The 23,544-nt window shown below is 52.4% G+C and overlaps 2 protein-coding genes across 3 annotated transcripts; both read left to right on the top strand.

Annotated features, from left to right (window-relative positions):
• The first annotated feature begins 2,466 nt into the window (after window positions 1-2,466).
• Window positions 2,467-9,015, top strand: APOA5 (apolipoprotein A5). Of its 2 annotated transcripts, none has more exons than XM_006121677.5 (4): window positions 2,467-2,516; window positions 4,708-4,783; window positions 5,443-5,554; window positions 6,378-9,015. In XM_006121677.5, exons 2-4 carry the CDS (start codon window positions 4,735-4,737, stop codon window positions 7,309-7,311), a joined length of 1,095 nt encoding a protein of 364 aa, XP_006121739.3. In that variant the 5' UTR covers window positions 2,467-2,516; window positions 4,708-4,734; the 3' UTR covers window positions 7,312-9,015. The 2 variants fall into 2 exon arrangements, with proteins under 2 accessions (XP_006121739.3, XP_014428336.3); XM_014572850.4 differs by lacking the exon at window positions 2,467-2,516 and adding an exon at window positions 2,774-2,928.
• Window positions 9,016-13,341: 4,326 nt separating this feature from the next.
• ZPR1 (ZPR1 zinc finger) lies at window positions 13,342-23,349 on the top strand. The gene is made up of 14 exons (XM_075909786.2): window positions 13,342-13,503; window positions 14,653-14,814; window positions 16,028-16,118; window positions 16,797-16,867; window positions 17,053-17,139; window positions 17,245-17,406; window positions 17,666-17,719; window positions 17,984-18,050; window positions 18,471-18,541; window positions 19,327-19,416; window positions 19,638-19,748; window positions 20,472-20,558; window positions 22,296-22,361; window positions 22,985-23,349. The coding sequence occupies exons 1-14, from the start codon at window positions 13,381-13,383 to the stop codon at window positions 23,117-23,119; spliced, it is 1,377 nt and encodes a 458-aa protein (XP_075765901.1). The 5' UTR covers window positions 13,342-13,380; the 3' UTR covers window positions 23,120-23,349.
• Window positions 23,350-23,544: the final 195 nt, after the last annotated feature.

Here is a 23,544-nt window from a genome sequence, read left to right as displayed (position 1 = left end):
GCTGACAAAGCTGGGGAAGGCAGGCGGGGATGGCTCATGAGATCTAGGCTGTGAGCTCTTTAGTGCAGGGCTCTCCTGCCCGGTGTGTGCAGTGCCCAGCACGGCGAGGCCCTGGTGTCGCCTGGGTCTCCGGGGGCTAGTCCTGCCTCAGTACCCCGCTTCCCTGTCTGAGCAGCTATTGGCTCCAGCAAGTAGAGGCTGCATGCGGCCTCCCCGCACCCCCCATCTCAAGGCTCTTTGGTGGCCTCATCCCCGTTCCCAGCGTCCATGTCACAAAACCGCCAGCCCCGTTCTTGGCAATAACTGGCTGCCCGCTGGGCAGTCTCAGGAGTGAGGCGAGGGGATGAATGGACCCGGAGCCCGGACTCCCTCTCTCCTTGGTGGCGTGAGGGACTCCGCTAAGGCCAGGGAGCCTTCCCAGGGCTGCTCCTGACCTGCAGATGTGCAGAGATCCCCAGGCCACCCGTCTCCGGGGCTACGTTCACATGAAACACCTGGTACCTGGAACCAGGAACCGGACAGGCTAGGCCCAAGTTTCCCCCGGGGCTGGAGCGTGCCCTCCGAGAGGGGCATGCTGCAGGAGCGTTTCCTCGGTTACTGGGCTGGGCTGGAGAGAGGCAGTTCGGGGTCAGGTGGGGAGGAAAACGGGGGTGCGGGGCAGGTCTGCGCCCTGTGAGCTGCCCCGTTTACATGGCCCTTGAGGGAAAGCGGAGACCTTGTGTCGGAGGCAGGTCAGTGACTGCCGGGAACAGATGCAGATTGTCAGCTCCGCCGATCGGCACACAGATAACACACAGCCACCGCAGGAGGCAGGCACCCCGGCTGCATTTCCCAGAAGGGCCTTATGGCCTAGCGTGACACCCGCACCGACCGAGGTAAAGGGCTGCAGATTAATTCTCAGAATGCACCGGCCCGAGGTGGATGGACAGTGGGGCAGAGTCGGGGGGAGCGTCTGCGACTGTTTGCAGAGTTGGGTTCATTTCCCTCAAAACAAATATGTCCAAGCGATCCCCTCCCCCTTCCAACGCAAAGCCACCCCACCCTGCTCTACCACACTGGCGCCCCCAGAGCTCACCGGCTCTTACGCGGCCTTGGGTTGCTGGAGCCAAGGGGAAGCTTATCGGGCCCTTACATCTCTTAGCAGGAGCGCGCAGTCTGGAGACCAACGTGCAGCTGGCAGCAATTCGCTGCCCTTTGCAGTCCTTGCCGCACAGAGCAGTGTGGGTAGGGATCTGGTTGTGTTAGTGGAGGCCATGCGGGCTCCTCCTACATCTCCATGGCCCTCTGGGTGCTGGAGATGTCTTGGAGAGATCCCTGACTACCCATTGCTGTCTGCTCCCTGCAGTGTACGGATGGTCCCTGCTTTTGCAGCCGCACCCTGACGGCTACTTCCTAGCCTGCCTGCCTCAGGCGCGGGTGGGGGGAGACCCTGAAATGACATTCCAAGGCACCCAGCAGCCGGGGGCCCATACTTGGTTCTGAATGTTTGGAAAGGGCTCAGTTTTGCCACACACTCTCCAGCATGGATTCCCACGTTAACGCGGCCCCACTTTCGCTCAGAAAGGCTGGGGGGTTTCAGAGACATGTCTTTTTACAGATGTTGTCTGCAAACACTTGACATTGTTTCACCGGTCAAAAGGCATGAATGAAACACGCAAGAAACTTCAATGTGGGGGGGTCTGGATGGAAAAAAGCCAGCCATTTTGCTGAAATTGGGCAAAAGAGGAGCTGTTTGGGTTATGGAAGTGCTCAGGGCCAAAAGGCACCATTTTTCTAAATCTCCCCCCATTTGTTGTTATTACTATTTCATATTTATATGAATGAGGTTCCGGCTGGGCTCAGAGCCCCATTGCATGAGGAGGTGTGCAGGCAGGTCCAGAGAGATGGTTCCTGCAAAGACATGCTGCCGGCGGGAAGAGGTTCCGTTATCTCCAGGCTACAGCCATGGGCTGGATTTCAGAGATCTAGGGTCAGTTCCGTTCTGCCAGAGACTCTGTGACCATGAGCAACTCTCTCCATCTCGGCTTGTGCTTCTGATCCCCAGCTGCAAAGCAGGGACCACGGCCCTTCCTTTCACCCACCCTTTGCCCGTTCTTCAGAGCAGTGACCGACTCTCACGCTGTGCTTGCAGTGCATCCAGCACACTGGGGCCGGATCTTCAGGGGCCTCCAGGTGCTACCGTGCTCATCCAAACTTCACCATGATGTGCAGCGGTAGGGCAACAGCCTCCAACATTAACAGCCCCCTGCTTTTCCCACTGGGATTCTAGGCAAATCCCCCCCAGCCATTTTCCACGGGAGAGCAGCTCACACTTGGTTGCATGGCTGTTGAACCCCACGGCAGAGCTGTGTCAAGCCCGGCAAACAGATAGTGCTGTTTGTTCTGGTGTATGAGACCGGGATACAAAGGTCAGCCCTGAATCCAGCTTCACCTGAACACAGAGACCTGGGCAGCGCAACCAGCAAGGCCCCTCTTGTCACTGGCAACGCACCGTCTGGTCCATCAAGAAGAGCCGGGTGAGGCCCTGTGACTGGTTCTCGTTCCCTGCCGGCTTCTAACTTGCTTTGCCCAGTGGATGCTTAGGAGGATGTCTGGCGCCTACATTTCTGCAGCATGCAAAGGGTTAACTTTGTTTGTAAGCCACTGAGGCGGGAGGTGGTTTGCTGGGAAAGCTGGATGGGGGGGGACCCAGGCTGGTGAGTGATGTGGGAGAGCCAGTCAGATGACTGGTACTCACGTCATCCCCTGCAAATGTCTTTGAACCTCCACGTTGTATTTACATGGAGTGAGGTCCAAAGCTGCTGGCTCTGCAGAGGCATATGGGACCTCCCGTCACCTGAGCCTGCTGCTTAATATTGATTCATATATAAAGTGAGCAGCGAGTGCCGGGGGCCGACTCACAGAGGACAGCAGGTGAACCGCAGCTCGGTAAGGTGCAGGGGATACAGGTCTTGAATTCTGCTGCAGCTCAGGGCCTTTTCCCGGGAGTGTTGCGTGGAAGCAGAGCCCCGCAAAGCTGCGGCTATCCGCTTTGTATCTGCGGGTAGCCGCGGCTCATTGCAGATGCAGATGCGGAGACAAAAGTTCCTATCTGGGCAGGGCTCTGTGTAGAAGTTGGAGCAGAATTCCGTGGGTTCTAGGCCCACCTTTTGGAGTGTTACCTAGGGGTTTCCTGTGCTCCATTTCTGTGTCATAGGGAGTATGGTTGAGCGGTTAGAGCAAGGAAGGTCACCTGGACTCTAAACCCAACTCTTTCACGGACACTCTAGCCTTAGTTCCACCAGCTCTACAATGGGCAAACAGAGCTGACCGGCTGTTGCCTGTGACCGTGGATTGCTTAGCTTGCAAAGCTCTTTGAAAGCCTGGGGTGAAAGACGCTGTAGCAAGGTGGTGTGCACAAACTCTGCGAGGAGTGGGGGTGGAATCATCACAGAGCACCGTAAGGCGCTTGGAAACAGGGCTTCCGAGTGTGCCAGGGTGCCAATGGGCCGATCTGTGACAACGATTTCCCCTGAGGTAGTTCCAGGTACCGGAAGCAGCTTTCTGGGCTATCTTCTTGAAAACAGCGCACAGCGCAGAGCAGAGCCCCTGGTCATTTGGACACATGAATGTCCAGCCCACACGGAGATTGGGATGGTTACCGTGCACTGTGCAAATCGAGGGCACCTCTGCTCTCTTCCTTTGAATCGTTGCTCTAGCGTGGGGCTGGGAAGGGGGGGTCAGTCTCCAGGCTGCCCCGGGGAGAGAGGCCTCCCCCAAACCTCTCTCACGGCAGCAGCTTGGACCTAGGGGAGAAGCGCCTCTCCATGGCCACTGCAGCTTCTGCAGGCAGAGCCAGAGGAGGGGTGCACGGCCCCCGGCTGAGTCAGATCCTAGTGTGTTGGCCCCCTGCTCTCGTCAGCCAAAGTGAGGAATGCAGCAAACTGTGCGCTTTCCCCTCGCTTCCTGAAGAAGGAACAGGCGACACTGTTCCCATGTAAATCGGGAATTTCAGCCTTCCCTAACGGGTGCCTTGGAGTGGGAGGCTTGGGGATGGGGCAGTCCAGAGGGGAGGGGCCCCCAGCCAGCCCCCTTCGCTTGCCTGGTGATAGCCTCTTTTCTGTGTGGTTTTCGGAGGAGCAATCCCATTCCAGGCACATCCCATTGTCCTGGCACATCCAACCCTGCCCTTGCTTTAAGTTCTGGGAAGAGGAAGCCGTGCACCGAATTGGGTGGTCCCAGCTCTTACCGTCTAGGAGAAGTTCTCGACCAGACGGACGGACGCACAGACAGACTCAAATCTATGGTGGAGTTGTAGCACGGTAGTGCCTTGCGAGCCCGAGTTATGGGCCAGGAACCGGCGCGTGTGTCCAGCCTTTGCTCCCGCGCCGAGGCAGTTTATCTGGGCCAGTTCTAGAGTCCTTTTTTCTAGGTGCCTTACCCCTTGAGAGGTCCCACTGAAATCCGTGAAGCGGGAGGGAACTCCTAGAGAGAGGGTCAGAGTCTGGCCTCGTGGACTGTATTTTACACTCACTAGCTGGACATTGTGCCCCCCAGCTGCAATTTAAATCCCCACTTGGAAACGTGGCGTGTCCTTGGGAAAAGCAACAGCCCAGATTCGGGGACTGGAAGATGAGTCTGGCCCCCACCCCACGAGCAGGGAAACGAAGGTGGAGCCCGGCCGTGGCGGGAAGGGCACTAACTGCTTTCTGCTTTGTTTCTCCCCAGAGACCCAGCCCAGGGAGCAGACAGACCATGACTCCCAAAGCTGCCCTTCTGGCGCTGCTCCTGGCCACCTTCGCAGGTCGGTGCTCATCTCTGTAACCAGGTGCAGGGACCCACTTCCTGGCTGTGGCCATGGCAGGGGAAAGGTCTCCCTTCCTGGGTGGGGATAGCGCCGGGGATCCCCTGCGTGGCGGGGGCCTGGTGGCTTACAAGGGGATGACGCTTGGAGCAGGAGGGGAGACACCGTCAGACGCCCCAGCGTGTTGCTCTTTGGATGCTATCGCTGTGCTTCACGGCAGGGTCGCTCTGACCCTGTCCCTGAAGGCTCAGGCCCTGTTCCTTTCACGCTGCGTTTGGACCCGACACGCGTGGCCCTGACCCTGCCACTGACCTGCAGGTCTGCTGTGCCTCGGGAGTCAGCCCCACTGAGGCCGACTGGTGCTGAGCACCCAGAACTCCCATGGCACTTAGTGCTGGAAATTGGGGCCTTTACTGAGTTGGGGAGGGAGCTCCCCTGGGACTTGTCAGTGTAAAGAGGCCCCTGATCATCCCCGGAATAAAATACTCCCCTGAGGATCACAGGCTGCGAGCTCCATCAGCTTAAGCACGGCTCCCCACACCAGCCCTTCCCTTCCCTTCCCTTCCCGGAGCACCTCCATGCCACCTCCCTGCTGCCAGCATCCTGCCTTGCCCCAAGGGGCTCTCCTGAGGTCACTCTGTTACATGCTCCTTTTCCAGCTTGCCAGGATGAACAGGCGAGGAACGGGTTCTGGGATTACCTCAGCCAGCTCACTCACGACAAGGCCAGCGTGGTGCAAACCCAGAGCATGAAGCTGGACCAAGAGATCAAGTGAGTACAGTTACCTCCTTCTCTGGCAGGGCCCTGAAGCCGCTTGTCCTGTCAGAGGCCAAAGCACATCGGGGTCTTGCTCTCTGCCGTACAACTGGTCGGTTTATCGACTGGTTTTTATCGAGGCACAGTGCCCCTAAGGCCTTTGCATTTATAGGCATCTTGGGCATTTCCACACTCAAAGAATAGATTGCTTGAGCTAATCGCCAGTTGAGCCCATACAAACCAGGCCCCTGGAGCGCGGCCAGCTGGTGGTGAACCTGAAGTAAAACACAGAAAAGCCCAGTGGAAAGCAGAAAGTGGTCCCTGGAGCTCAACAAACATGCCCAGCAGTGAAGACAGGGAGCAAGGATCACGGGGCAGGGCTCCGGGCTGCAACGGTGGGATGCAGTAGCCAGCCATGCTGGCTAGGCCCGCAACACTGCAGGCAAGGGCTATGCAAACGGCTCTCTGACAAGCCTCCATGGCAGTCGTGATACCCCAACACAGTTCAGCCAACGCCCCTCTTTCCTAATCTATCCCGCCACCTTCTCGCCTCTTCTGAGCTTGCGCTCCGGATGGATTCTGCCATGTAGTTTTTGTTCTACAGGCAAAGTCCACAAGGGACTAAGCTAAGCTGAGAACCACCAGGCTCATCTTAACTTTCGACCAAGGCCCAAGTCTCGAGGGGTGAAAAGTTAGTGCTTTACACATCTTTGACAGCCTCATGTCTTAAATCAGCGCATGGCCATACAGTCAATATTGCCACTCAGGGGACACAAGTGCGAGGAGGCGACTCAGAGCTCAGGCAATTAGAAGTGTGTGTGTTTGTTGTTTCCCATAGAAAAGTGAAAGAAAGTATCCAAGAAGGAGTCAGCTACATGGGCAATCTCTTTGAGAAACTGGCCCCCTTCAGCCGAGGGCTTCAGCCACGGTTCTACGAGGACTCTGACGGCCTGCGAAGGCTCATCAGGAAGGAGCTGGAAGGCCTGAGGGTGAAGTTGTCTCCTTACGTGGACGAGGTGCACCAGAAAATCAGCAAGCACCTGGAAGCGCTTCACTTTCAGCTGACCCCATTCACCGAAGAGCTCCTGAACCAGGTCTTGCTGAAATCCAGGGAGCTCCAGCAGCACCTCACCCCTCCTCGAGACATGAAGGCCCAGCTCCTGGAAGGCGTAGATGAAGTACAGAGATTCATGGCTCAGTATGCCAAGAAAATAGCCTTTCACACGGACCAAGTGAAGGAGGTCGTCCATCCATACGTTGCCAGACTGGTGACTGAGATCCACCGCAACATGGAGGAACTCCACAGAAACGTCATGCCCCACACCAAAGTCAGCCCGGAGAAACTTAATCATTACATCCAGGAGCTCTCTGAGAAGCTGACCCAGAATGCCAAGGAGCTCCACCAGAAGATCCAGAGGAACGTGGACCACCTCAAGGAGCAGCTGCGCCTTTACCCCAGTGGTCTGAGGGAGCAGGTTGCTGGCACAGCTGTCGACCCTCACTGGGCTGTGGACCCCTACATGGAGGGCCTGGCTCTGGAAGTGCAGCAGAGAATCGAGGAGTTCAGACGGGACACGTTCCTTGAGATAGATGACTTCACCAGGACCATTGACCGGGAGACAGAAGAAATTAAGTTCAAGCTGTCTCCACTGTCGCCATACTCAGAGGAGTTTGACAGCTCAGCGCCTCTGGAGGATTTGCATGTCCGCCTTGACTCTCTGTGGAAGGACATTTCCCAGAGTTTAAATGAGAGAATCAATGATTTGCAGTGAAATCCTGGACCGGGGTACGGAGAGGGACGTGCAGGAGCGTGGGTGTGCATGCATGTTTAAACCAGGCCGGTCAAGAGGGCACGTCCCACTCTGCCGCGCTCTGTGGCTAAGGACAGTTGTGGCCATGGCTTGGACGACTATAACAATAAAATGCCAGCAACACAGCTTCTCCTGCCACATTACGTACAGCAATTTGTGTCTAGGTGCCATGCTTCTCCAGAGTTTTCACGTCTGACAGGTATTCTGCCAGTCCCCCTCCATCCCTGCCCACCAGCCCCCTGCAGCTGAAAAACACGGCGACCTGACAAAGACAAAGCCAGCCTCCGTCAGAAGGATGCAATTCTGTGGCTCCTTTTCCACTCGTGCAGTTTTGCTACAATCATTTCACAAACCATCATTGCTGTGGGCGGGTTACAACCCAAACAGTCAGAGTGCTGATCTCAGGAGCAGAGAAGAGCGAATAAGTACCACGTCTGTAATCACCCATATAGTGCACACTGTACGTGAATATAGGTGTAGCACATGATAGTGCAAGAGCACCTGATTAATCCCTGCCCTGTCAGCTCCAACCAAGGGGAACAGATTGGGGCTGATGAAAAGGCCTAATGCCAGCTGCGGGGTTTGGCAAAACCTGCCAACCTGATGAGCCAAGGGCTATAAAGGCTGGGAGGGAGCCAGATGGTGGGGGCAGGCAATGTGTAAGGAAGGAAATAAATAAATACATTGGATATCTCCTAGCAGAGGCTGACTCTGCCTATAAGAAGAGGAAACCCCTGTAAAGACTATAAATAGTTTGGCACTGGTGATAGAACACATGAGGGCTATGTCTACACTGCAGGCTTCTTGCACAAGAACAAAACTTGCGGCGTGTCTACACTGCACGTGCGTTCTTGCACAAGTACATTTACAGCAAGGCGTCAGAACAGAGGGCTTCTTGCACAAGAGTTATTCCTCTCACCATGAGGAATAAGCCCTCTTGCGCAAGAAGGAAGTGTGGACGGGCAACAGGGGTTTCTTGTGCAAGAGAGCGTCTACACTGCCATGGATACTCTTGCACAAAAGCACATGGCAGTGTGGATGTGCAAAACAGTTCTTTCACAAGAAGCCTGCAGTGTAGACATAGCCTAAGGTGAATAAAGACATGGGTGTTGCACAACCCTGAGGTCTCTCTGAGCCTGATTTGGGAGGGCAACTGGCACCCAGAAAGGGGGCTACTGGTGTACCCTGTTACAATATGTATATAAATATACATTTATATATACATGGCCCTGTTTTATAAGCTTTACTCATATTGATTTCACTGAGACTGCTCAAGTGAGTAAGAGCTTGTCAGTGGGAGTAAAAGGTCCAGAATCTGGCCCACACTATGTATCTTTGGATTGATACAGAGTTGAAGTGTTGAATTATTTTAAAACTCTTGAAGCTGGACTTTCGGATTTTATAACAATCTTCTCTGTGTTACTAGAGTGAGTAGTACAAGCTGTTAATGTACTATTTTGGTTATGCTGCAGTGGTAACCCTTTCCTTACACATTCTCTGTGTATACAGAATATCCCTCTATGGTCACGGTTTTTTAATGGAAATTTGGTGTTGGAAGCCACAGTCGCAACAATATTGATATGCCATATGCTGTACCAGTTTTATGGTTTCTTTCCCTGCAATTTAACTGTTAAAGATGCTTCAATAAAGTTACATGTTGTTAGATTTCTTTGGAGTTGGTGTTTCCTCTCCCCCTCCCCCGTTGAAATTATACAATAAATATAGCGTCACAATGTGTGGAATTTTAAAGGCTACACAGGTGTCACGTTGCTTCATCTCTCTACTACTTTGCGCTCAAGTATCTGGCCTTCAAGAAACAGCTCAGCATCTGAGCACAATAGCATAAAGAATGGCCAACCGGGGTCCCTCTCACTCAGTAACCTGTACTGACAGCCTTCAACTTCCTGGAGGGAGGTTTCAAAGAGCATGGAGAGAGGTTGTTCTCAGTAGTGACAGATGGCAGAACAAGGAGCAATGGGCTCAAGTTGTGGTGGGAGAGGTCCAGGTTGGATATTAGGAAAAACTATTTCACTAGGAGAGTGGGGAAGCACTGGAATGGGTTACCTAGGGAAGTAGTGGAGTCTCATCCCTAGAGGTGTTTAAGTCTCGGCTTAACAAAGCCCTGGCTGGGTTGATTTAGTTGGGATTGGTCCTGCCTAGAGCAGGGGGCTGGACTTGATGACCTTCTGAGGTCTCTTCCAGTTCTATGATTCTATGACAGTGGCTAGGGCCAGCGCAGCGTAATGTACTGAAGGATCCATGCTGGGTTGCCTGGACCTAGCTTCTGGCAGTCAACCACAGGACATACCACACTAATACCAACCCTGGTACTTTCCCTTGCAACAAACCCCGCTGCCAGCTTTGTCCACATATTCACTCTGCTGACACCATTATTGGGCCTAACCAAGTGAGTTACAAGATCAAGAATACATATTCCTGCGCCTCCAGAAATATAATCTATGCTATCATGTGCCGAAAGTGTCCGTCTGCTATGTACATTGGACAAACGTCTCAGACACTTCGCCAAAGAATCAATGCCCACAAAACAGACATTAGACAGGATCACAAAGAAAAAACAGTTGCTTGTCATTTCAACCAGAAAGGACACTGTCTCAATGACCTGCTAACCTGCCTCCTACTTCAGAAGACATTCAGATCTGCACTTGAAAGGGAATCCTCTGAACTGGCATTCATGCTAAAATTCGACACTCTCCGCAGGGGAATTAACAAAGACTCCAACTATCTTACCCATTACAAAGATAGCTTCCCCAATTATCACCTCTAATACTATTAACTCACAGACATCTCCCCTTCCCCACCTCTAATATCATTAACTCACTGGCATTCACCTTCCTTCCCCCATCCCCCTTCTGTTCTGAAATGTGATTTGTCCTTTTCATGTGTGTTCATTTTTTTAAAATTATATCCTTTGGTATATATGGTTGTTATTATTTTCTTCCATTATTTGATCTCAGGAAGTGGGTCTGGCCCTCGAAAGCTCATCATCTAATAAACCATCTTGTTAGTCTTTAAAGTGCTACATAGTCCTGTATTTTGTTTCTTAAATAGAAGCTGTTCCATGCCCCTAATTATTTTTGTTGCCTTTTGTTGTACTTTTTCCACTTCTAGTATAATTGTTTGAGATAGGGCAATCAGAACTGTATTCAAAGTGTGAACATACTAGGGGTTTATATAAAGGTATTGTGATATTTTCTGCCTTACTAGCTATCATAGAATCCTAGGGCTGGAAGAGACCTCAGGAGGTCATTGAGTCCAGCCCCCTGCCCAAAGCAGGACCAACTAATCATCTCAGCCAGGGCTTGTCAAGCTGAGACTTAAAAACCTCTAGGGATGGAGATTCCACCCTCTCCCCAGGGAACCCATTCCAGTGCTTCACCTCTCTCCTAGGGAAATAGTTTTTCCTAATATCCAACCTAGACCTCCCCCGCTGTAACTTGAGACCATTGCTCCTTGTTCTGCCTGTCATGGCTCCTTCCCCACTCTGGCATGATAAATGCAGAAGTGGGGGCCAGGAAGTGTACCCCAAAGCCTTATCTACCAGGCTTTGTTATAAAACTTCCCTCAAAATCTTAAAACCTAGATTTTGGGAATAAAACTTCCACTGCCACCATCCAAATATTAATAACGAGATTAGGGGAAATATCATTTGGGAAATCTCACCCCATTATAAAAATCAGGACACACAAGTAACCAATGCCAGGTTAATAAAAAGAAAAGAGAAAACTTTTATTATTACAACAATATTTCTGTTGCAAGCATAAGGATCAGATGGAAAGGTAACCAAATATACTCATGGAGGAATTACACCATGGGCTAGAACTTAGTTAAAAAGAAAAGCCAAACATCTCTTAAACAGTGCCAGATCTCAGATCCCATACCCTACCCTTAAAACAATAAAGCCTAAGGAAACTACCTAAACTTTACCCTACTTACAGAAAATGAAGAATGGTGTCTTGGAGAGAGAGATGTGCTTGTCCCTCCCTGTAGCTGCAGAGGACTCACCCAGAGAGACAAAAGGAGAAAGGAAAAAAACCCAAATTCCTTTGTCCCAGTTTGAAAGTCCCACCTACATTCCTACTGGTCACTCCACCTGGCTAGGTGTAGTTAACTCCTTAATCCCCAGGCTGCTGGCTAACCCTCATAATCATGACACTGCCATCCCTCGCTACTGAGAACAGTCTCTCTCCATCCTCTTTGGAACCTCCCTTCAGGAAGTTGAAGGCTGCTATCAAATCCCCCCTCACTCTTCGCTTCTGCAGACTAAATAAGCCCAACTCCCTCAGCCTCTCCTTGTAGGTCATGTGCTCCAGCCCCCTCATCATTTTGGTTGTCCTCCACTGGACCCTCTCCAACGCATCCGCATCCTTTCTATAGTCAGGGGCCCAGAACAGGACATAATACTCCAGATGTGTAAACTGCAGCAAGGGAGGTTTAGGTTGGACATTAGGAAAAAGTTCCTAACTGTCAGGGTGGTCAAACACTGGAATAAATTGCCCAGGGAGGTTGTGGAATCCCCATCTCTGGAGATATTTAAGAATAGGTTAGAGAAATGTCTATCAGGGATGGTCTAGACAGTACTGGGTCCTGCCATGAGGGCAGGGGACTGGACTCAATGACCTCTCGAGGTCCCTTCCAGTTCTAGTATTCTATGATTCTACGAGATGTGGCCTCACCAGTGCCAAATAAAAGGGAATAATCACTTCTCTAGATCTGCTGGAAATGCTTCTTCTAATGCATCCCTTTCCTAATGGTTGCTAACATGTGTGTGGTTTTTGGGTTTTTTTTTGACTGCTGCTGCGTGTTGAGCAAATGTTTCCAGGGACCCATCCACTATGACTCCAAGACCTTTTTATTGAGCAGTAACAACTAATTTAGATCCCAACATTTTTCTGTGCAGAGTTGGCGGAACCTCATCAAAGGTTTTCTGAAAGTCTAAGTAAACTGCATGCCCTAGCTAACACAGATTTGTAGAATTCTAATACGTTGCTGAGGCACGATTCCTCAACAAAAGCTGTACTGCCTCATCCTTAATATATTGCATTTCTCGGTGTGTGATAAGTCTGTTCTTTTACTATCATTTCAGACAAGTTGTCCGGTACTCAAGTGAGGGTCACTGGCCTGTAACTGCCAGCATTGCAGAAATTCTTCTGTGTGTAGTTTCTGTGTGGGCACCTGTGAACGGGGGTCCAACACTAGCAGTAGGCCTACGCAGAGTAAGCAATTGCTCAAGGAAGCCCCCTGTTACTGGTATCTGCTCTATGGGGGGGTCCCAGCACAGCCCTGGCCACAGAAACCGTGCAGGGTGGGCTGCCGCGGGCGGGAGAGAGGTCACACCTCCCCCACATGGCACGTGGCGCCTGGCCCCCAGTGGTGGCTGGGGGGGGGGGCTGCTGCCACGTGGCGCCTGGCCCCCAGTGGTGGCTGGGGGGGGGGGCTGCTGCCACGTGGCGCCTGGCCCCCAGTGGTGGCTGGGGGGGGGGCTGCTGCCACGTGGCGCCTGGCCCCCAGTGGTGGCTGGGGGGGCTGCTGCCACGTGGCGCCTGGCCCCCAGTGGTGGCTGGGGGGGGGGGCTGCTGCCACGTGGCGCCTGGCCCCCAGTGGTGGCTGGGGGGGGGGCTGCTGCCACGTGGCGCCTGGCCCCCAGTGGTGGCTGGGGGGGGGGGCTGCTGCCACGTGGCGCCTGGCCCCCAGTGGTGGCTGGGGGGGGGGGCTGCTGCCACGTGGCGCCTGGCCCCCAGTGGTGGCTGGGGGGGCAAGGGGGCGGCCTGACTGCTCTGCCCCAGGGCAGGGGGTTGCAGGGGGGGCCCCTCCCTGCAGCAAAGGGGCACGTGCGCCCCTCCCCCAGCCCTGGGCCAGGCTGAGGCCTACCCCGCCCTGAAACCTGGCTGGAGTAGCCCCGCCTCACGTGACCTCGAAGAGGCTGGGCCCCTCCGCCGGGTCTTGAAAGGGGGCGGGGCCCGGCGAAGCACTTCCGGGCCGGAGGGCGGCGGAAGCGGAAGTGGCCGCGGCATGTCGGCGATCGGGCAGCTGGAGCCCGTGCGGGGCGGGCCCGTGTTCCGGCCCCTCAGCGCCGAGGACGAGCAGCAGCAGCCGGACGAGATCGAGTCGCTCTGCATGAGCTGCTACCGCAACGTGAGGCCGCCCCGGGCCCGGTGGGGGGAGCTGGTGCTGGGGCAGGCTGGGATAACGGGGAAGGTGGGGCCGGGGCAGGGGGGGGCAGCGGCACTGGGGGGGTATCGGGGGGGCAGCGGGAAGCGGCACTGGGGGGGGGGGGGTAACGGGGGGGAAGCGGCACTGGGGGGGTAACGGGGGGGCAGCGGGAAGCGGCACTGGGGGGGTAACGGGGGGGAAGCGGCACTGGGGGGGTATCGGGGGGGCAGCGGGAAGCGGCACTGGGGGGGTAACGGGGGGGAAGCGGCACTGGGGGGGGTATCGGGGGGGCAGCGGGAAGCGGCACTGGGGGGGTAACGGGGGGGAAGCGGCACTGGGGGGGTATCGGGGGGGCAGCGGGAAGCGGCACTGGGGGGGTAACGGGGGGGAAGCGGCACTGGGGGGGTATCGGGGGGGCAGCGGGAAGCGGCACTGGGGGGGTAACGGGGGGGAAGCGGCACTGGGGGAGTATCGGGGGGGCAGCGGGAAGCGGCACTGGGGGGGTAACGGGGGGGAAGCGGCACTGGGGGGGTATCGGGGGGGCAGCGGGAAGCGGCACTGGGGGGGTAACGGGGGGGAAGCGGCACTGGGGGGGGGTATCGGGGGGGCAGCGGGAAGCGGCACTGGGGGGGTAACGGGGAGGAAGCGGCACTGGGGGGGGGTAACGGGGGGGAAGCGGCACTGGGGGGGGCTGGGGGGGGAATGGGGGGGGGGCAGCGGGAAGCGGCACTGGGGGGGTAACGGGGAGGAAGCGGCACTGGGAGGGGTAACGGGGGGGAAGCGGCACTGGGGGGGGTAACGGGGGGGAAGCGGCACTGGGGGGGTATCGGGGGGGCAGCGGGAAGCGGCACTGGGGGGGTAACGGGGAGGAAGCGGCACGGGGGGGGGGGTATCGGGGGGGAAGCGGCACTGGGGGGGGCATCGGGGGGGCAGCGGGAAGCGGCACTGGGGGGGGTATCGGGGGGGCAGCGGGAAGCGGCACTGGGGGGGGGTAACGGGGGGGAAGCGGCACTGGGGGGGTATCGGGGGGGCAGCGGGAAGCGGCACTGGGGGGGTAACGGGGGGGAAGCGGCACTGGGGGGGGGTCCCCCATCCCAGCGTGTTCATGTATTTGTGGCTTTGCTCTTTCAGGGGGTCACGCGGCTGCTGCTCACCAAGATCCCGTTCTTCAAAGAGATCATCGTCAGCTCCTTCGCCTGCGACAGCTGCGCCTGGTCCAACACTGAGATCCAGTCGGCAGGGCGCATCCAGGAGCAGGGCGTGCGCTACACCCTCTCAGTCTCTGCTCGCCAGGTGAGCTGGGACCTCTCTGGCAGGAAGGGGTTTGCAGCCCAGACCTGGTGGCACGGAGCACTCAGCGCCGGGGGAAATACAGGGAGCTACCCTGCTGGCAGTTCCGAGGCAGCCTAGTCGTCACCTGCCTCCTACTGGCCTTGTCTGAGATTCTGGATTCAATCCTGGCTCTGACGTAGACTTCCTGGGCCTCTTAGACGAGTCCTTTTGCACTGGAATTCCCCATCTGTGGAGTAGTAGGTAGTGGTTGTAAAACAGCAGAGCTGTCGTCAGCCTCAGCTGGTGAGATACAAGTGCCCTGATGTTAAACATTTAGCACTTGTGGTATAATGGGCTGTTGCAGAGTATATTAAGGAGACTGAATCTGGGATCTAATGGTGTAACAGCACAAACACCTACTGTCTGAGCTAGTAGACCAATTTGCCTAGTCAAGGTTGTTGTTGGCTCAGCAACTTGCATGTTGCCCACTCATGGAAGGGAGATGGAGTGCCCCACTGAATAAGCACAGGTTACACATCCAGTGCCTGTTGCAATTTAGTGGGTGGTCACAGGCTGTCTGTATCTCAGAAGGGCATGGTAGGTGCCTGTGCATCCAGATTGAAATTATAATGAGGGTTGACAGAGATGGAGTTTAGGTGGGCAGGTTCTAGCCAGGAACCTACTTGTGGGTAAAGCACAATTGTCCTTGGATCATAGTATGACAGAAAATCTGCTTCTCTGACTACTGTAAAGTAATATTTAATGGAGGGCATTATCAACTGCTCGTTAAGGAGATGTTGACACTCTCTCTTGTGAGTACTTGTACTGTGAGATCCATGCAATGTGCTTGAATAGGTTGTGAGCGTTTGGAGAAGGGAGAGCCAGCATTTGCCCTGATGTGTGGCAGCTATGATCAGGAAAGATTGTTGGTTTTGTGTCCAGTTCATTGATGCTTTGTATCTACAGATGAAACCTCTCTGGTCTGGCGACATCCATAGCCGGATGTCCATGTACTATGGGCGGGGCCAAGTTTCACTTAGTCTGATAGTTGCCCAACCAGTCTTGGCTCGCTGTGTTCTATGCTGTTAATGATCCCCAGTTGGGAGGGTGCTAACACTGTGTTCCCAGTGTGCTTCTCAGGGTTGAATTCTGATTCTTAGTTGCTCAGCGTGTGTAGGAGTTCTGGCCTGTTGTAGCTTTATTTTTAATCTGTTCTATAAATTGTTCTGTCCAGGATATGAATAGGGAAGTGGTGAAGACAGATTGTGCCACGGCTAGAATCCCAGAGCTAGACTTTGAAATTCCTGCTTTCTCTCAGAAAGGAGGTAGGTATGTCATCTGAGCTCACATGTGGCTTGGGATGGCTGATACACTAACACCTCACCAAGCCACTCCCAACAACTTTGGGCTACTGGAATAGACTGTTCTGTTTCTCGGTATGACCTAGTTTAGGCAAAGGTCTGGATTTTGGAGTATAAACTGAGTCACATCAGTACAGCTTCAGTGAGATTGGGGTGGGTGGTGGTGGAGCTAGGCTCTGTGGTATTACTGCCTTAAATGGTTCTAGTCTTGCACTCTGGACCCCAATTTATCCTGCTACTAGTCGGTGTCTAGCCTAGAAAGCTAGCTCCCTCAAATCCGGCATTGTTTTGGAAACTGTCACAGTCTAGTCCTGGTGCACCTCTTCCTTCATGGATGCTTCTCATATTGAAGCTGCTGCTGCCTATCAAAGGTCTGGGCTTCAGTTCACTGACACATGCATAGTGAATTTGCAGCTGGATAGTGCTATCTGAGAAGGGAAGATACTAGAAGTACCAGGGGAAGAAAAACAGGAGCTTTTAAGAGTTCTTCCCTCTCCCTCCTCCCCCCCCCCCCCCCCACACAATCTGTGGGAACAAATAGTCCCAGGGCTGGTGGGCTAGGGGTGGTAAGTTTAGAAGACTAACAGCACTTCTTTGGTGTATTTAACGCTGCAATTGGGTCTGTGTTCTTCCTCCATCAAGCTCTTACCACTATCGAGGGAATAATTGACAGAGCTGTCGTTGGCCTGGAGCAGGATCAGCCAGTCCGCAGGGTAAGGTGTTTTAAGAAGGGAATATCAAAACAGATGCCTGCTTGTGGTATAAACTTTCCCAAACATTCAGTTGCATGTCCCCTACTAGATGACCAGCTGAGAACACTTCTTGGCTTGCTATTGTGTGCCCAGCCTAACATCTAACCTGGTACCAAAGATCCAGTTTTGGTTCTCTCATTTCACAGGCAGCCGATAAAGATGTGGCAGGAAAAATAGATGAATTTATTGGCAAACTCAAGCAGTTGAAGGAAGTGGATTCTTCTTTCACCTTTGTAAGTGTTAGCAAGAGGATGTGGGAATGTCTCTCTCTCTCTCTCTCTCTCTCTCTCTCGGAGGAAGGTCAAACTGAACACTTTCTTTCTACTTCCCTCTGACAGATTATAGATGACCCCTCGGGTAACAGCTTTGTGGAAAATCCTCATGCGCCACAGAAAGATGAAGCTCTTGTGGTTACACGTTACAGGAGGACTGCCCAGCAGGATGCAATGCTTGGACTTGAGGAATTTGGTCTGGGAGGGGAAGGTGCCTTCAAGTCACAAGTAAGGGGAGGCCTGGCAGATGAAAATTAGCTCTTCCCTCATTCCTGCCCTTTGTGGCCCGTGTTCAGGTGAAAGACGAGATGCCTGCAGATCCTCAATCTTCCTGTCTTCCTTTATGTGCTGGAGAGGAAGCTGCTGTGTAGCAGAGGCATTGTTCTTCCACCCTAACTCAGAGTTTGTTTGGAGATCCATGAATGAGCAGATGTGAGGTATAGCTGTCTGAGCCAGCTTATTGATATTGGCCTCTGTGCTGTTTCAGGCAGATGAGACGGATGAGAACCCAGATGACTCTGTGGAAGACCTGAGAAATGAAGTGAGTAACATTTCTGGCTAGCCACCTAGAGTTGTCTAACTGGATTGTAGGCATGTCCTGATCTCTCTGAGGAGAGCCTGGTAGCGGGCATGTGTATAGGGATACCTAAATGGCCCCATTTGTTGGATTAAATCAGTTTCCAGGCTGTAGTGATCAGGGCCATAAGTATCTGTGCAAGCCATGTAATGGTCCATGTATTGCAAGGTGCTTTAGTATCTGTCTTGTGACGTGCTCAAGACTCTTCAACCTGTTCTTGTATTACAGGTGTTGCAATTCAACACAAACTGTCCTGAATGTAACGCTCCAGCCAGCACTAACATGAAGCTAGTGCGTATCCTTGTGCTATGACTGTATGATGGTACAAATGGGCCTCCTCTGTGCAGAGGAGTGATTTTCAGAATTGTACGTGGGCCTGGTGTGTTTATGGCTTTTTATCCTGTCAGAGAAAGGCTTAAAGGTCTGATGCGCGGCTTATGACTTGCAATGGGCATGTTTCAATCCTAATGGATGATCCTATTAAGTGGGAACAAAAGTCTGGAAACTTCCAAATACCTGTTGACATGACTCTCTGCATTGGTGCTCAGCACCTGCATTGGCACTGATAGGGTAATCCCCTTGGAATGCTCTCTTGAAGAAAGTTGCATCCTTGTATGGCAGGGCTGGGAAGCAGCTTAGTCCCGTGCAAGGAAGCCAAAAGTTCTTTTCTTGAAGGTTTCTTATTTCACACAAACTTCCTTAACGTCTGTCCCAGAAATTCCACACTTTAAGGAAGTGATAATTATGGCTACAAACTGCGAGGCCTGTGGGCATAGGACAAACGAGGTGAGCTGTGAACTTGACCATGTCTCCTTCAGAACATGCCACCATTCTCGTGTTTTCTCCCAAAGAGATGGACTTTTCTTTGTGTCCGTTGCCTGCACTTCACTTCTTCTTTTCATGATGAGATGGGGCTTTGCTAAATGTTGCAACTGTTGGACATAGGGTTATCTTGCATGATAGCTTGTGTCTCACCACTGTCCTGCTGAGGACTAGTGTTTTCTCCATAGATATCTGCTTTATACTTGCAGATATTTGCGGTTACAAATGTTGTACCTAGAAATCTGCAAATTTGCAGATATCTGCTTTATATCTGCAGATACTACATCTGTGAATGTAGATGCAGATATGTGCTGATCTTTTTTTTGTAGATGTGGATACAGATTTTGTATCCATGCAGGGATCTACTGAGGACTTTCTCACTTGGATGCTTAGGCTGGCTAGTTCCAGGCTGTGTAAATGCAGGCATACACTAAGATGTTCATATCTGATGTCCTGGAAAGTTACAAACTTAATCTGCAGAGAGGATCTGTTTTTCCCAGCAAACTCAGGTTGGAAGGACTACGGCAGCTGGGTGTTTAGCATGGGAACAAATATCTACAGCTCTCACTGTCATAGTACTTTAATCCATTAAGTAGCTGTCTATCCCTTCTGTCCCCAAAACTCTGTCCTAAACCTAAGGTGGAGATGCTGGGTCACTGTCTTGCGTCTTACATACTGTTTATAGCACACTGTAGTGGCAAGAGGATTAAAGTATTCTGAATGCTTTGTCACTTGTAAACTGTCCCTAGGTTAAATCTGGAGGAGCAATAGAACCGCTGGGAACCAGGATTACTCTTCGTGTTACAGACCCTTCGGACATGACGAGAGATATACTAAAGGTGACCTCTTGCTTCAGATATCAAACTCTGTGTGTGGCTGCTTCTTGGGACCTCTTCCTTCATCAGCAGAGGTCTAGTTGAGGCTTCTGGGATTTATTCCTGGCTCTCCGTAGAGTGGCTGTAGTCTTGGCCTTTCCCGTCTGAGTCCCTCAGATAGAAGCTGCTCTCTAGAGTGGGATGGATGACCTGGAATAAACCTACCATCTCTCTTGTCTCTGTAGTCCGAGACATGCAGTGTGGAAATCCCAGAGCTGGAGTTTGAGCTTGGCATGGGAGCGCTGGGAGGAAAATTCACCACTCTGGAGGGGCTGCTGAAAGACATCCGAGATCTGGTGAGTAGCCTCTCTGAAGCCCGTTGTTGGATGAGATTTGCGTTTGGGATGTGTAGACTTCCATAATCTGACTGGTGGAATGCTGAATACTTGTGCTCCCATTTGCCAAACACTGCTCCAAGGAGGGCATGTGAAGGCTGCAGCAGAACAGCAATGACATTTGCTCTGCTTCTCTAAGTCCACAGGGAGCTACATCAGCCACTCAGTGGCCTGCAGGCTTTTTTGGGCACTACGTTAACAAGAAGGTTACTTGAGAGCAGCCTCAATCCCTCCCCCGCCAGGCTCTGGGTGTGCTGCCAGCCCAGGCATGCTCCCTCTAAACAACTGAGGGCAGCTCAAATTGGCCTAGCTTAATACCTATTGTGTTCTGGGGCACTAATGCCCACAGGAAGGTGGGCTGTAGAACGGTTTCTGAGGTCAGAGTATGTAGAACCGATGGTGTCTCTAGTTCCTGGGTCTGCTTCTGAAATCGAAGGGATCTGTAACCCAGTACACAGTGTGACTGAGATCTCTCTTTACAGGGCCTCTTCACTGCAGGAAATGAGCTTTCAAAAGCCTGCTATGGGCTGCCCAGAGCAGCATGCTGTCGTAGAAGGCTAACTCCTGTTATCTAGTGACTTCCCAGGGTTCCCCTGAATGCCTTGGGCCAGACTGGATACGTACACGAGGCTCAATAGTAACCTAGTGTTGGCACAGTGTGAAGGAGCCTGCTTTCTCTTGCAGGTTACGAAAAACCCCTTCACTCTGGGGGACAGCTCTACTCCAAGCAGAGTGGAGAAGCTCCAGGAGTTTGGCAGAAAGGTGTATCAGGTTAGTAGCTTCGGGATGACATTCACACTGATCCTGGCAAATGATTGACGTGGTCTGATGTGTTCTCTGGCAGCACTGATGCAAGTCTGAAGTGTGTAACTTTGTGAGATCTCTGCAGTCCCACGAGATTCCTCTCCTTACCTTGCCCTCCTGTTTGGTTTCCACCTTCTTCCAGTGCCCTACGTAGCCATGAGGGGGCTTGTAACTGCTTCAGGACCATTTATGTTGCTCCATATTAGGCAGGGAGTATCTTGTAACACAGCATGCTTACATACAAGGAAGGCAGTGATCCTGAAGCTTGCCCTGACCTCAACCCCTCACACAAGCTAGACTAAAGATGTTCAGTATCACTACTCTGAGCCACCAAAGTCTGGAGTAGTTTTCTCCTCTCACTGAAGTGACACTCCTGCCATGCTATAACACAGGTTAGGCCGTAAAGGGCTAACTTTCCAGGTGCCTTGAGCTAATCCAAATTGGATACATGCAACTATGTACATCCTAGATGTAAATAAAATCACTGGCTGTTCTACTGGCTAGGGTGTCCAGACAAGTAATGGAATAGAGCCACAGCCCTGTTTCTTAGCATGCAGTGATGCAACTGATGGCAGGGTCAAGATGGAACTCTGCATGCTGGGAAATGGAGCCACATCCATGTTAGACTTAAGGATGTTAAATTACGGTTAATTGACTAGTTGAGTAGTCGATGGAATAGTAGTCGAGTAGTTGATAGGCACTTCTACATTCCTCCTGTGACATGCACAGGAGCCCTCACTGGGGCTCTTGTATATTTCAGAGGAGGAATGTGGAACTCTGGACCAGTGGCAAGTCCAGCTGACTCCAGGCTGCTTGAGGGCATGCCTGTTTGAAATGTTCAAGAGTCCCCAGCGGGGGCTCTTGTGCATTTCAAAGCCACAGAGCCCTCATGGAATCTGGGGTCAGCGGAGGGCTCAGAGTCCTGAGCTCCATGCTGTGCTGCATGCCAGTCGGAGCCTGGGATCAGCTGGGGAGTCCCAGCTGAACCCAGGCTCCACGGCACTGCCCCTTTGAAATGCCAAGGCGGCAGGGCACACAGCTGTGCGCTGCTGCTGCTTTGAAATACCCTTCCCCATCCCTTTGCTGCCTGTGTCTGATGGAGGCAGCAAGGGGGAGGGGGGAAATCGACTAGTCAACTGACAAGCAACTGCTTATCGGATAATCAGTGTGTCGACTAGTCCTTAACATCCTTAGTTGGATTCCTGTTTCTTGTCCAGTGTGGGCAGCTATGAGATACTGCATCTCTGTTTACAGATGGCCATTGGCTTTCAGTGTTTCCTAAATATCATGGATAAGGGGGCTGGTCCACAGTCTTAATCTGTTACACCAGACTACTCAAACCTTCAAATGTGGCAACAAATTGGGATTTTAACAGGGATTAGATCGGAAGCATGCATGACAGCAGCAGTTGGCTATATCTGGAACTCTGTCCTCCTACAGGCCTCCTCACCTGAAGCACATCCTGTCTTGAGTAAATACTGTTATGCACAGAATGTTCTAGCTGCCTATAAAGCAAGTTGTGTTCTTACAGTAGTGCATAAAGCTTCTGTAGCTCCTGAGTTATTCTGTGCATGAACAAGGGGGGTGGTCACAACCTGCAAGATTTAGGAGGGACTGTTCACTGCTAAAATAGATTGAGGGGAGGGGTCTTGGCAACTCTTCAGCAAAGACAGTCAACCTGTTAATATGCCTTTGTTTCCTCAGATTATGGAGGGTCACATGGAAGCTCACTTCATTCTAGATGATCCTGCAGGGAACAGCTACTTGCAGGTAGAGTGCAGAGCACTTTGTAATGAGATTTCCCTTTAGGGTCTCTTGAATGACCTGTAGTCCACAGTGCGCACCCCTCTGCCCCAATGCTATTCAGAACAACCCAGGAACCACTATGGAGGTGGACTGAGGTGGGAAAAGAATTGGCTTCTTTATCTCCATGCCCATGTTCCTTAACTTCTGATTTGCTACATGTTGGGCAGTGATCTTATTGGTGGTAGCTGGGGGGAAAAAAGTCAGATGCATGGTTCTTCAATGGGCAGATCGGGGGGCCTGAGAGCTAGGACTGTAGGGTCCTTCTGTCTGCTGTGGACTTGTTGGTATTTGGGCAAATCATGTGATCTCTGTGCCTCACAACTCCTTTTTAAAAGGGGCTGATTGTTGCATCCCTAAATGGTGGTCTGTGGGGTAGCTGTTACATAGCCTTTAAAAAAACCCAACTTTTAAAAGGTGCCCTAGAACAACTCATTTTAAAGTCTTTCAAAAAGGGGGGTGAGGCTCAACTAGTCTGTAAAAATGCTAGGTGATTCTTAGCTGAAGTGTGCTAGAGAAGTGTTGTGCATGTAATGATGATAGGCTCTGCTCATAACTTAACTGTTCCTTTCTTTTTCTTTGACTCAAAGAATGTATATGCTCCAGAAGAAGATCCGGAGCTAAAAGTGGAGCACTATGAGCGCACGTTTGCCCACAATGAGGAGCTGGGTCTCAATGACATGAGAACTGATGACTATGAAACAGAGCCAACCTCTGAGCGCTAGTAGCACGCTGAAGGGCAGAAAAGCCAAACTCCTCTCACTAAGTTATTACTATTGTAATAGGGCTAAGGACTTAGCCTGTCTTGCACTGGAGGCAAGCTTTTTCTTTGGGCACCTGGATGGTACAATTGCTTAACTGAACTGCTGGGAGCAAACCTTAGTCAGAAGTTCTGAGTCCATTAGTGACCTTGTTTTGGAGGTTTATATTTGCATAAAGAAAACTGTTAACTACCTGTTTGCTGGGGTGTGAGTTGTGTTGTTTGTCTACACCCCCTCGGGGATCGCTCTCTCCCCTACCATGGCTTGGTGTGAGATCTTTACAATACTTCTAAATAGAAACCACCCCCCCCCCCCCTTCCCTGGAATCTGTTCTTCTGCCAAGTCCTGCTTCCCAGTGTTGCTTTTGCAGAGGTCCAAGTGGCACCGGG

The sequence above is a fragment of the Pelodiscus sinensis genome, chromosome 25 (genome assembly GCF_052426305.1).
Source record: "Pelodiscus sinensis isolate ZL-2025 chromosome 25, ASM5242630v1, whole genome shotgun sequence".
Classification (NCBI taxonomy): Eukaryota; Metazoa; Chordata; order Testudines; family Trionychidae; genus Pelodiscus; species Pelodiscus sinensis.
This window is presented reverse-complemented; position numbering and strand designations above follow the sequence as displayed.

Coding starts and splice junctions, on each gene's coding strand:
- APOA5 (XM_006121677.5), top strand. CDS start 4,735: ATGACTCCCAAAGCTGCCCTTCTGGCGCTGCTCCTGGCCACCTTCGCA. Junction 4,784..5,442: donor GCTCCTGGCCACCTTCGCAG/GTCGGTGCTCAT, acceptor CTCCTTTTCCAG/CTTGCCAGGATGAACAGGCG. Junction 5,555..6,377: donor AAGCTGGACCAAGAGATCAA/GTGAGTACAGTT, acceptor TGTTTCCCATAG/AAAAGTGAAAGAAAGTATCC.
- ZPR1 (XM_075909786.2), top strand. CDS start 13,381: ATGTCGGCGATCGGGCAGCTGGAGCCCGTGCGGGGCGGGCCCGTGTTC. Junction 18,542..19,326: donor GTGGGCATAGGACAAACGAG/GTGAGCTGTGAA, acceptor AACTGTCCCTAG/GTTAAATCTGGAGGAGCAAT. Junction 22,362..22,984: donor CAGGGAACAGCTACTTGCAG/GTAGAGTGCAGA, acceptor TTTGACTCAAAG/AATGTATATGCTCCAGAAGA.